This window comes from Cicer arietinum, chromosome 6, assembly GCF_000331145.2.
Source record: "Cicer arietinum cultivar CDC Frontier isolate Library 1 chromosome 6, Cicar.CDCFrontier_v2.0, whole genome shotgun sequence".
Lineage (NCBI taxonomy): Eukaryota > Viridiplantae > Streptophyta > Magnoliopsida > Fabales > Fabaceae > Cicer > Cicer arietinum.
In genome coordinates, this window is record NC_021165.2 from 12,041,621 (window position 1) to 12,053,779 (window position 12,159).

At 33.6% G+C, this 12,159-nt stretch overlaps 2 protein-coding genes across 2 annotated transcripts; both read right to left on the bottom strand.

Moving 5' to 3' along the window:
• Positions 1-1,231: 1,231 nt before the first annotated feature.
• LOC101500871 (uncharacterized) lies at positions 1,232-5,422 on the bottom strand. The gene is made up of 2 exons (XM_004504575.4): positions 1,851-5,422; positions 1,232-1,762 (listed from the first exon to the last, which is right to left on the bottom strand). Exons 1-2 carry the CDS (start codon positions 5,281-5,283, stop codon positions 1,392-1,394), a joined length of 3,804 nt encoding a protein of 1,267 aa, XP_004504632.1. The 5' UTR covers positions 5,284-5,422; the 3' UTR covers positions 1,232-1,391.
• Positions 5,423-9,356: 3,934 nt separating this feature from the next.
• On the bottom strand, positions 9,357-12,159 carry LOC101501200 (peptidyl-prolyl cis-trans isomerase FKBP13, chloroplastic). Its single transcript, XM_004504576.4, has 5 exons — positions 11,720-12,159; positions 11,561-11,653; positions 10,780-10,840; positions 10,622-10,690; positions 9,357-9,812 (listed from the first exon to the last, which is right to left on the bottom strand). The coding sequence occupies exons 1-5, from the start codon at positions 12,065-12,067 to the stop codon at positions 9,748-9,750; spliced, it is 636 nt and encodes a 211-aa protein (XP_004504633.1). The 5' UTR covers positions 12,068-12,159; the 3' UTR covers positions 9,357-9,747.

A 12,159-nucleotide genomic window follows, 5' to 3' on the forward strand; every position in this document is an offset into this window, starting at 1 on the left:
CCTAAGGATGCAATGTGGTATGTGGGGTGTTTAAATGAGTTTAAACTTTTGGATAGAGGAGTAAACCTTATCACCATGATTCATCTCAAATTCACTCAAGGAGTCTTAGTAAATTGTGATTGAACTGATTGAAAATTTTCAAGCTGAATACTGGTTGTTTCCACTATGCTAAAATGAATGGTTTTCCTTCCCAGTAGATTGAGTTTTTTGTGCGTTTTAAAATATAACTGCAATGTGGTCTAAGGAAAAGACACTTTTCCTTGTTTTGTGAAAGGAATAAAACACTACACTAGAATCTGGTTAATGTTTTTAAAAAAAGGTTATTACCAGACTATCTTGCAAAGCGATTTTCAATTTGAAAACTATGGATAGAGTTTCAATGCTCGATACTCATATCACGGTGGCTTAATACTTGCTTTCGTTTCATCTTTTTGTTAAGTTTCGTTTTCCTACACTTTTTCTAGTTTACTCAATTTTCTTTTCTCATGTTTGGGGAGCCGAGGAGGCTTTGTAGGTTGAGAAGGTTTAATAAAAAAATCCGGAAGTCCTGTGAAAATGTGAACCATGAAAGTGTGAACCGGGATCTGGTTCAACTCAGCAAAATTATAAATGATGATAAGATGAAAAGTATAAGTTTCTCTAAGAAACATAAATTTTTAATATGTTTTAAAATATTTAGGTTTAATTGCAGTTTTAGTTCTCTTATTTTTACTGATTTATGAAATTAATTTCTCTATTTTAAAGGTTGACAATTTTGGTTCATCTTTTAAATTTTTTTAATTAAAAAAATAATGTTTGATGTTTTAAATAATGTGAATATGATACGACGATTTAGAACGATTAACACTCATACAAATTAAAATAAAATGCCGTAAAAATTTAGCTTTCAACTTCAATTTTTTTTTCATATTTTTAATTTAACTAATGACATATGAATAATTAATGTATCTAAATAGTTCTATATAATAGAATTGTATGTCATGTCATTAAAAATATGTCAAATTATCACTTTTTAGTTCAAAAATTTAAAGAAGGGATCAAAACAGTCGACATTTAAAATAAGAGAACCAATTCTGTAAATTGATAATAATAGAGGGACTACAACTGCAATTAAATCAAACATTTAATATGAATAGTTTCAGAACCAAATATCTTTTGATAGTGTCATTTAAAAGGTATAGAGCAAGTATGATAGAATCCAAAATGAAAGTTAATGGGAAGTGCCGACAAATTTGGCTGGTAGTTGTAACATTAACATATAACAGCAACTCTATCATCGTTCCTTTACACCAAATCTTCATGTGAAAAAAGAACAAAAAATGAGCTAAAAAAAGTTTCATGAACACAAGTCTGGTAATATTAGGATTTGTTTCTATCCTTCTTAAATAAACTTACTTGTATTGATCCAAATTCATCTTCTGGAAGTCCATCATTCTATTACTAATTACATGAAGGAGAAGATCACACACTTTCCTTGAAGATGGTCTCTCCCGTGTTGTAGCTTTTGTGCATTGCAAGGCTATCTCAAGCACTTGGAATGCAGCAAACTCTTCACTAGGTAAAAGAGGTTTCAGTTCAGGATCTATCAGTTTCTCACAGGTAGAGCCATGCATATCAATGTTCATCTCCACCCATCTCACCATGTCCATATCTTCTCCAAAAAAGTCACTTGTTGGCATTTTACCACTAACAAGTTCCATAAGAACTATTCCCATGCTGTAAACATCACTTTTTTCTGTCGCCCGCAGCGAGAATGCATACTCTACAAACAAGTTTACACTCGTAAGTTGAAGTTATACTACAAATAATTTCAAATCAAGGTCAATTCAAGTCAGAAATTTGATCAATACCTGGAGCCATGTAGCCATAAGACCCAGCAAAACAAGAATTTGACTCGGTATTAGAGTCATAACTTTCAACGAGTGCTTTAGCCAGTCCAAAATCTCCCAAGTGTGCTTCCATATTGGAATCTAGCAATATGTTGCTGGATTTGATGTCTCTGTGAATGATATTTGGTGCACAATCATGATGTAGGTACTCCACTCCTTGAGCTAATCCCACAGCAATTTTGAACCTTGTCTCCCAATCAAGACTGTTCTTTACTTTGCCTGCATTGACCGATTTCCCATGAAGCCAATCCCATAAACTTCCATTCTCCATGTATTCATATATCAATAGATTCCAACCTGCTCCTTTGTTTCTACTGCTACAAAATCCTATTAGCTTCACCAGATGTCTATGCTTTATTCTCCCTAGTGTCTGAATTTCTCTTAAAAAGCTTTTGTTTAACAGAAAATCATCTTTTGATGAAATCTTCTTGACAGCAACCGTCTCTCCGGTGACCAAATCAGCTTTGTAGATTTTCCCCGAACCTCCTGAACCAATCATGAAGTCATCACTTAGATTGTTTGTTGCATCCATGATATCTTCCCACCTGAAATCTCTCTTTCCAGCTGCATTTAGTTGGAACAGTGGTAGTCGTTGTGCGTGCGATGAAGAGGAGGAGTAGACATAACTCATTTTGCTGTCTTTCCTTAAAAATTCTTGCTTGTTTTTGCAGAAGATTCTTACCGACAGTATCAATAGTGAAATTGCAGCTAAAGTTGAAATTACAGAAATTATCACTACCGATGACTCGCTTAGGCCCGACTGCTCCCTGCCAGAAGTATCATCACTATTACAGAGGTCGAGAGGGCTTCCACAAAGATTTGAGTTTCCTTCAAATACCTCATTCGGCCAGCGGGTGAACCGCTTGTCCAATTTTCCTTGAAGGTTGTTGTAAGAGAGATCAAGCTTTCCCAAGCTACTCATTTCACCAACTTGTGGGGGGATTTTTCCAGTAAGTTGATTGTGGGAAAGATCAAGTGCTTCTAATTTTGATAGAGTCCCGAGAGAATCCGGGATGCGACCTGAGAGACTATTGTAACTGAGGTCTAAAACGATTTGGAGATTTTGAAGTTTTCCAATCTCAATTGGCATCTCACCATTAAAGCTATTCCTGGATAGCTGGAGCTCATAAAGCTTGCTCAACTTACCTATCTCCGGAGGGATCAGTCCAGAGAACTTATTACGGTCAAGTCGAAGGACATTAAGATATGTAAGATCACCTATATCAGTTGGGAGACTTCCATTGAGTGAGTTGTCATTTAGAGAGAGAACTAGTAATTTGGAACATTTGAATAGGCCTAATGGAAGAGGTCCAGAAAAATTATTGGAGGAGAGCTTAAGCTCTCCCAACTGAGGCAAACTTCCAAGCCAAAATGGTATTTGTCCAAAAAGAAGATTACTGTTTAAATCAATGTAAGCTAATTTATTGCACAAAGAAAGCTCAGCTGGTATCGGTCCGGTGAGTGAATTTCCCGACAGGTCTAACAATGACAGGTCGTGGATTTTTCCCAAAGTCCTAGGAATTTCACCAGAAAATTTGTTGTTGCCTAATCTTAGCCTCTGAAGGGAGGGCGAGTTTCCCAGCTGAGATGGAATTTCACTGGCAAACTCATTATCCGTAACATCGAAAGAAAGAAACGATTGTGAGCTACACAGTGCAGCTAGACTACCATTCAATCTATTCTTTGAAAGATTCACTCTGGTCAAGTTAGCTACATTTATCAATTGGTGAGGAAGGTTACCTTCAAGAGAATTGTTGTAGAGCATGAGCTTCTGCAATGACTCAAGGAATCCAAATGTTGCAGGAATTGCTCCAGAGAGCTGATTATCAGCCAAATCAAGGATATTCATTTTATGACAGTTACCCAAAGTGGCAGGAATCTCACCCACAAGCTCATTTTGTCTAAGGTGAAGGAAGTTCAACTTTTTCAGCCTTCCAATAGTGATTGGAATTTCCCCACTGAATCTGTTTCCAGAAAAATCAACCATTTGCAAGCTTGAACAGTTACCAATCTCCATAGGTATAGCACCCGATAACCAATTATCATAAAGATATAAAATTTCCAACTTCCCTAGCATTCCAATCTCTCTAGGAAGAGCACCCTGCAAATTGTTGTGATACAAAGCAAGTGTTTGCAAGCTGCTGAAGTTTCCTATAAAAGGAGAGATTGAACCAACCAAACTATTGTTGTTGAGCAATAGATCAGTTAACCCTAACAACCCATAAAGCTCAAGAGGTATGGAACCATTGAGTGAATTGTTAGATAAATCAAGTTGTTTCAGTGATTGACACTGACTTAATTCAGCTGGAATCTCACCAATAAGTCCACTTTGTGATAGCATTAAATGTTCCAAACTTGTTGCATTGGAACATATTGTTCTTGGTATGACACTATTAAGGTTGTTACCAGACAAAACCATGTAACCTAGCTGACCCATGTCGCCAAACTCATCTGGAATTCCTCCACTGAGCTTGTTCATAGACAAGTCAAGCTTTTGAAGATTACCCAGTTGAGCTAGAGACGGTGGAATTGCACCTTCAAGTTGGTTATCCATGAGATTGAGGTAAACGAGTTCACTCATTTCACCGAGTTGACTCGGTATCTCCCCTGATAAGCTATTGTTGCCAAGGTTGAGAATTTGAAGATTATTTAGTTGACTCAGTTCACTTGGAATTGACCCATTGAGTTTGTTGTTAGAAGCAGTGAAGACAGTGAGGCTTGAGCAGTTTCCTAACTCGGACGGAATCGGACCCATTAACTCGTTGTCCTGAAGAAGAAGATTCTCCATGAGACTGAGTTGACCGAGTTCAGGTGGAATCGACCCAGTGAGTTCGCATGAAGCAAGTCCAAGAGTGACCAAGTTAAACAATTTCCCAAGAGACGAGGGAATCATACCTGTTAATGGATTGTCACCGAGTCGCATGACTCGGAGACTCGTGAGCGAGCCAAACTCAGTGGGAACAGAACCACTGAGTTGGTTAGAAAAGAGAAGCAGAGATTCCAATGAAGCAAGGTTAGAGAGATTTCGTGGAATGTGACCCGTGAGGAAATTGGAAGAAATATCTAGGTGGAGCAAGTTTTTCAACCGACCGAGTGATGGTGAAATTGACCCGGTGAGTGACGAGTCAGAAAGGTTAAGACTCACCACATGCACCGAGTCATCAACTAAAGAGTTCAAACCACATGACACTCCTCTCCAACTACAGTAATCTGTGTTATTTTCTGACCAATCACTCAAAACATTTTGTGGGTCTTTATCAAATGATTTCTTCACTTCCAAAAGCACTTTCAAAATTGTATCTTTATCTATGTTGTCTTGGCCAAGTACTAGTAGTGGCATTGAAATAAAACACATAAAGAACACAACTACTACAAGAAGTGTTGAAATCTTCATTATATCTAAGACTCAAATTTGTAACTTTCAAACACTCACAAACTTGACCAAATAAAGGATTCTTTCGCTTCAAGTTCAGCAGAAAATTGGTGTTAATGATGAAGATGGATGATTCTTGGTTATCTTATTATCTTGAAGTGTGTGTGTATTGGAGATGAATATTGAGTTGGTAGCTGTTGCATGCGTATAGTTAAAAAGCATTGAAACGAGTGACATATGAGAGATGAACAACATAAATGAAAACACAACTTAGTCAACTCATGCATTAATGAAAATGAGATAAGCTGATTCTGAGAAGGTGAAAAAGGGTGAAGAAAACAGAATGGGAGATAGTAATATAAGGTTAAGAAAATATCCAATAAAGAAAAGGGTATGTAATGTAATGTAATGAAACAGTAGTTAATTAGAGTCTAATGCTTTGAGGTTTGATAAGAAAAAGTAAAAAAGGAATGGTATTGAAAATATGTTATGAATCACAAAGATATAGTATGATGAGGAAGAGATGGTAGTTAGTTGGGGTGATGCTTTGAGGAATAGTTGTAATGTAGCGGTTTTGCTTTATTAAGTGTCGTAGCTGAACGTGAATGACACCCTATATTAAGAGTCCCCAGTTGCATCATATGAGTATCATATATGATCTCATCAAAATATTTAAATATTATAAGTCAATTTTGTAGAGGTTAAGTTAGATTTATTTAAATTTTAAAATTACATCTGTATATTTAAGATCTATTGGATCACATGCTATCAAATAAGGATAATCGGATAATTTTAATTACATTCTAGATATTCAATATAAAATGCGAGAGAATATATTAAGAATTTCACGTTAAATACATACGAAAATGTGAGTTGAGTAATGAGTAAGAGAAAGGCAGTAGTTGAATATCCATTTTTAAAACTAGTTCATTTGGCATTGTATTGTTACAAAGTCAATGTAGCATTATCAATCCCACGCAAGCCTCTTAAATTAAGTTCCAACTAATCCTCACTCTATTTCTGTTTTTAATGAATTCTGTTTGTATATGTTACTAGGACCCAGAAAAATTCAATTGAATTCTATATTTTTCGTGTCATTCTATTTGGTTTGAGTTACCAAACCTGATGTCCTTTTGCTACGTTTAATATTTCTTAATGGTTGCAATAAACCCTTTTGCCTACTCCAAATGACTTGCCTTTTTCTGTTATGAGTCTTTTTTGACCACTCAATAATGGTACTGTTGTCCTAATAAATGTTAAAAATTGCTAATTGATGTTATCTTATTATTGGATTGTTTATGTTATTGGGTTCAAATCCAATCCAAATCTGAGCAGAAATATCAATTTGGATGATAAGTAAAAATTCTTTTTCAACATAATATCTGCTTATTGAATTTCAAATTTGTTGTACGAGTGTGGAACACTTTTGTACCTCCAAAGCAAGGGTTTCAAATTTCAATGATACTAGAGATCAAGCCTTATAGAAAAACTTGTCAGCTATACAAAATGAATTCTCTCGTGTTAGACAAATTTTCGCTATATGCAAGATTTTGAGATTGAATCTCTAACCACTTACTTAAAGTGTTTGAGAGAAATAAAATATAACGCCGATCAATATGATATATTATATTATTAAAAGAAGTAAATTGAGATGGAAAAAACCATAATACTACTAGTTCGTTTGTCTTCAAAACTTATTCTATAGTTTACCGGTCTCTTTATCATAAATTTAAGAGAATTTTTTCTTTGACTCCAATATTTTTCGAATTAATCAATTTAACTGTGTTTTTTTGATCAAAATACACTTTTAAATTGATCAATTCGAATATGTATTTTGAATGCTTTCGAGAATGAAAAAAATAAACTACCTAGACTTCATGATTCTTAAACGACAGCATGTAATAATCCTTTCTATGTCTATAGCTAATAGAGTAAATCATTTGAACTAAACTATACACCTTGATCTTTTTCATTTGTATGTCTTTTTGTTCGTATTTATCCTCTTACCCTTAGGTATATATAATAAAGTATAGCTTCTCTGGATGAGCATTTGCTCTGCTCATTATATGAATTTCATTTTTATTTCGTAATTGATCCTTTTCTCAAAAATCAAATGATCTTTCTATTCTTAATTATAAAACTTAATTTTACTTTTTTTCCCCTCTCGTTATAAGACTCTTTTCAAACTTTTATGTGCATTAATGAAACAAAATTGTCCTTATTTAATTTATTATTGGAAAATATAATTTCTTTCTTTTTTATAATATCAATCATTGGATAAAAATGTAAAAGTAACACATTCTTTTGAACAAATTTAATACTAAAACTTTTTTTTTTTTAAAATATGCTTAAAATTTGTTGGAAGATCTTATAGTAAGGGATATAGTGAGTAGTAGTACGCTAAGTATATTTAGTTTAATGCAAGTATGGTTTGCCAATCAAGTTCTCTTATACCATTGTTGTTGGGTTCTCGTTTTGAAAAAGAGATAATAAACAAACGAGTTTATAAAGATAAACACAATCTCTTTATAAATTAGTTTTGTAAAGATGTGTTAACTCCAACATAAGAAATAACCTTAATTGCAGTTTTAGATTTTTAATTTTTATTAATTTACGAAATCAGTTCTTTTATTTTAAAATCTGATATTTTTTGTCACCATTCTAATATTGTAACTAAAAAATGATAATATGACATGTTCTAAATAACATGACATATGATATGATCATGTAGGATCATTAAGACTAATGAAATCACAATACAACCATCTAAAAACTTAATTTATAACTTCAAAAAAATTTATTTTTGTAATTTAATTAATGACATGTGAATAATTAATGCATTTAAATAATTTTATGTTATGAAATAGTATGCCACATCATTTAAAATATGTCAAATTATTATTTTTAGTAAAAAAAAAATGAGAGAGACCAAAACTGTCGACTTTTAAAATAAGGATCAATTATATGAATTGGTAAAAATAAAGAGACCAAAATTACAATTAAATTTTACAAAATAAATAAATATAGTATGACCGTATGAGCCAATCCCCATCAAATTACACCCACCATGCATTGTCCAATAATTTTCAGTGTGAATAAGTGTATTTAGAAAAACAAGTCTGACATTAAAAAACTAGATTAAATCTAAAAGGAGTTTTATGTCATTGTTATAAGTATAGACCCTACTTAGTCGATTTTGTAAGTTAAGCTTAAAAAAAAATATGGATGGGTGTGACATGGCTTGATTTCTTCAATAAGTAAATAAGAATATTTAGGTTGATTTTATATATTAGCGTGTCACACCCCAATACTGGTTTGTGACATGTCATATTGAAGGTTTGATGCATGGATACATATTCATCTCCCTTCAGTTACATCTTATTGATCTCTTTGCTCCTACTTTCTTCTCACTTCTCTATGGCATGCATAAAGAGGATGCAAAGCAGAGGAACAGCAACAACATAGTAGTAGCTGTTTCAGCAACCAAGAAGAAGGATATGACACTAAGAGAAACTGAAAATAATTCCTGTTCTTGATCATCAACTTATAAAGGGTTCAAAGAGAGGACACTCTCCATCAAAATAGGAAAAGTTTTATAAGGATTCATTTGGCGTCCAATGTCTCTTTCCTCTAGTTTAAAAAATGAAAATGGTAAGCAAATGACAAAAAGGTAATTAGAATCATTATTATTCTTTGCTTTGCTCGTCTAAGAGATGGTATGGTACACGGTAGTAGTATTGGATCTTTGGTAGCTCTGATGATGCACTCTAGATATATTAGTGGAATCTAAAAAATATATTGCATATATTTACTGGTGTTTTTAGTTCTGAAGCAATTTTGATTTTGCATATGACAACTTTAGAAGTTTTTCTTCAATAGATTTTGTGAATAATCAAATGCATAATTAGGAGATGAGTTGCTGAAAGGTTGTTTTTTCATAAAAAAAAAGATTAATATATTTTTAATAAAGTTAAAAACGAAAAAAATCATATTATAATTTCAAAATATAAAGATACATAGAAAACAATTATAATTTATAAATATTGAGATGTCTTCAACTTTGAGTGTAAAGTAGTTTCAATAATCCAAAGAACTGTGGCAACCAGGATACTTTATTTAGAGACTACATCATGAGCCCAATGCAGCAAGCTCTCTTTCTGGTTTGGAGACAGAAAATCACGGTCCACACAAGATAAAACCAAAATCACAGTCCACCTACATTATCTAAGCTTATGAAACCAAAACTAGAGATAAACAAACAAAACATGTTAATTGCATAGTCATGAATTTACCAGGCAAATTTTTCTTTATTTTAAAAATGCTCTTCTGTGGATGGATTAGACTGCTGAAATTATGAACACCTTTCATTGGATGTAATTTCACAGCCCCATCAAACATAAACTCAAAAGGGATAAAAATATTAATCTAATTTCCAATCTCCAAAGAAATCAAAGGAAGGTAATTTCATTGCCATGGACTTGTAAATCATGCTTTGCTAACAAACTCCACATCAAATAAGAGTACCGAATCAGGAGGAATGACACATGAACCTGCACCAAAACCAGGTTACAAATTCTGCTTAGCTAAGAAAAATGGTAAAAAAAAATTGATGCAGAAAAGATACATTTAAGTACTCCAAAAGACAACACAATGTATAACTCTTTAGATTGCTACTATTCTGATCAAATCCTAAGCTTGTGTGGATAAAGTACCATTCTAGATTCATTCATTAATCATTAGTTAATCATTCATAAATAAAAAACATTCTAGAATAGTACTGTTTCGCTATTGTTTGTAAACATGTTTCTACAGTCTCCCATGTTCTTTATGATCAAAGGATGTGCAGTGTCTGTCATGGTATGATTTTTGCACATATTTCCTTTCTTCAAGAACTTAATTTAAGGATTCTAATTTCTCTATGCAATTAAGAAATATCTTCCGTAAGTTTTATTCTTAACAAGTACATTCAAGTTTAAAGAGACATGTCAGTAGCCACTAGCTAGTTATACTATGTTGTAACTAAAATCGAAATTTCAAGTGTCCATCTCCCTACAAATCATTCCTTCTCCTCGTAATGATCTTCCATTTGTTTTTATATTCTGCATCATTATGCCGCAGCAACTTTAATTAGTGCCACAACCATCCCTATCAAGTTTTGTATATTGAAAATGAAGCAAATCATAGAACAGTAACCAATACTTCATCTTTGAGTGACCCTATTATTACCAATTAGACTGCAAAATAACCAGGAGCAATCCAAATTTGATCTTTATTCTCCGTACAAATATGTGGACAATTTTTTTATAATGGTGGCAAAGTAAAAAGTATTGCTATGAAGGGAAAAAAAAAAACTACTTGCCTCCTTTACAACCAGCACCTCTTGAACCATATCCAAGTTGTGGAGGAAGCTTCAATGTACGTTTACCTCCTGTTTAGGGAAAATAATTTCACCTCAACATGTCATATCATATATAATTCATAAAAGAATGAATTTACAGTGACTGAAAAAACAAGTACCTGCAAGCATAGGAGGAATTCCATCACCTCCTAAAATGCCTTCATCCCATCCTTTGATAACCTATAAGGATAATGAATAATTTGTTAATATTCAGCATTGTTGTACAGCAGTGAACTCTGTAACAGCTTACAATGAAAGGCTCACTAAATTAAATAAGCATAGAAAACAGGGAAGTTATAGTGTCAAAGTGGTCCAACATAGATCAATAATTGAAAATCATTTCAAACTTCCAACAACAACAGACATCGCTTTATGAAAGTAGAAATTCACGGTCCTCCTCGTCCTCATTAGATGATGACTTGATCAATGAGGTTCAACAAAAACAAGGAAAAACAAATATGTGTGCCTCAAAACTTGACTCGTGTTCATTTTTCTTGTTGTTGTCTCCATCTTGAGAATGAGGTGGATCGTGAGCTTCTACTTCAAAGTTGCACCGTCGACTGTCATTAGAGTTTCAAATGATTCTTAAGTACTGAGTGGTTCACCATAGATCTTGCCTAGATATATACTCAGTCAGATTTCAGCAATCAAAATCTCAAAAGAGCTTTACTTTTTTCCTTACATTTACAAAATGCTACTTGTTAGCCATATAGGTATATCTAATATCAATTAAATTTGATACACAAGGTTGCATAACTAACTAATACCATTGTCCAAAAATAATAACGTTAAAAGTATAGAGAAAAGTAAACTAATTAGTTATTGAGATTGCTTATATAGTTACTAATAAATTAGGAAAGTATTAAGAGATTTATTTATGAATGAAGGATAATATGTTACCTCTCCAACACCGACGCGAAACGTAAGGGGCTTGCCACGATTGTAACTGCTGTCGAAAACTTTCCCATTCTCCAATCTCCCCACATAATGTGCCTAACATAAGATACCGATTAAAAGAGAGAAGAAAGGGAAGAGTGATGACAAAAAATGGTTAATTACCTTAATAAGCTGTCCCTTAACAGCTTGAGAACCAGTGCCTACAATTTTATCACAAAAGGAAAGGCCTGAAGGAGCCACTGTTAATTCACAAGGAACTGCTTCTGCAGCTGAGGTGGATAGCGGTTGGAATAAAGAATGAAGAAGACCAAAACTGAAGGCGAGGCCAATTGCGTCTCTTCTTTTCAATTGGTTCTCCTCCTTTTGTACAACAAGTGGTGGTAGTTGTTGGTAAGAGCATGTTGTTATTGTGTAAGAAGTAAGAGGTGGTAGTGAATAGTTGCGTTTATGGGACTGCAAGGAAGTGAGGCAAGTCCCAACTGAATGAGAATAGGGTGCGAGTGAACTCATTTCCACCGAATTCAGATATGGCCATGGGTCCGTATGGGTAAGTTTACTAGTATCAACAATTGTGGCTCAAATCGTTCCATTCCATCTTGTTG

Coding starts and splice junctions, on each gene's coding strand:
- LOC101500871 (XM_004504575.4), bottom strand. CDS start 5,283: ATGAAGATTTCAACACTTCTTGTAGTAGTTGTGTTCTTTATGTGTTTT. Junction 1,763..1,850: donor TTATGGCTACATGGCTCCAG/GTATTGATCAAA, acceptor ACTTGTTTGTAG/AGTATGCATTCTCGCTGCGG.
- LOC101501200 (XM_004504576.4), bottom strand. CDS start 12,067: ATGAGTTCACTCGCACCCTATTCTCATTCAGTTGGGACTTGCCTCACT. Junction 11,654..11,719: donor TTAAGGGACAGCTTATTAAG/GTAATTAACCAT, acceptor ATCTTATGTTAG/GCACATTATGTGGGGAGATT. Junction 10,691..10,779: donor AATTCCTCCTATGCTTGCAG/GTACTTGTTTTT, acceptor TTCCCTAAACAG/GAGGTAAACGTACATTGAAG.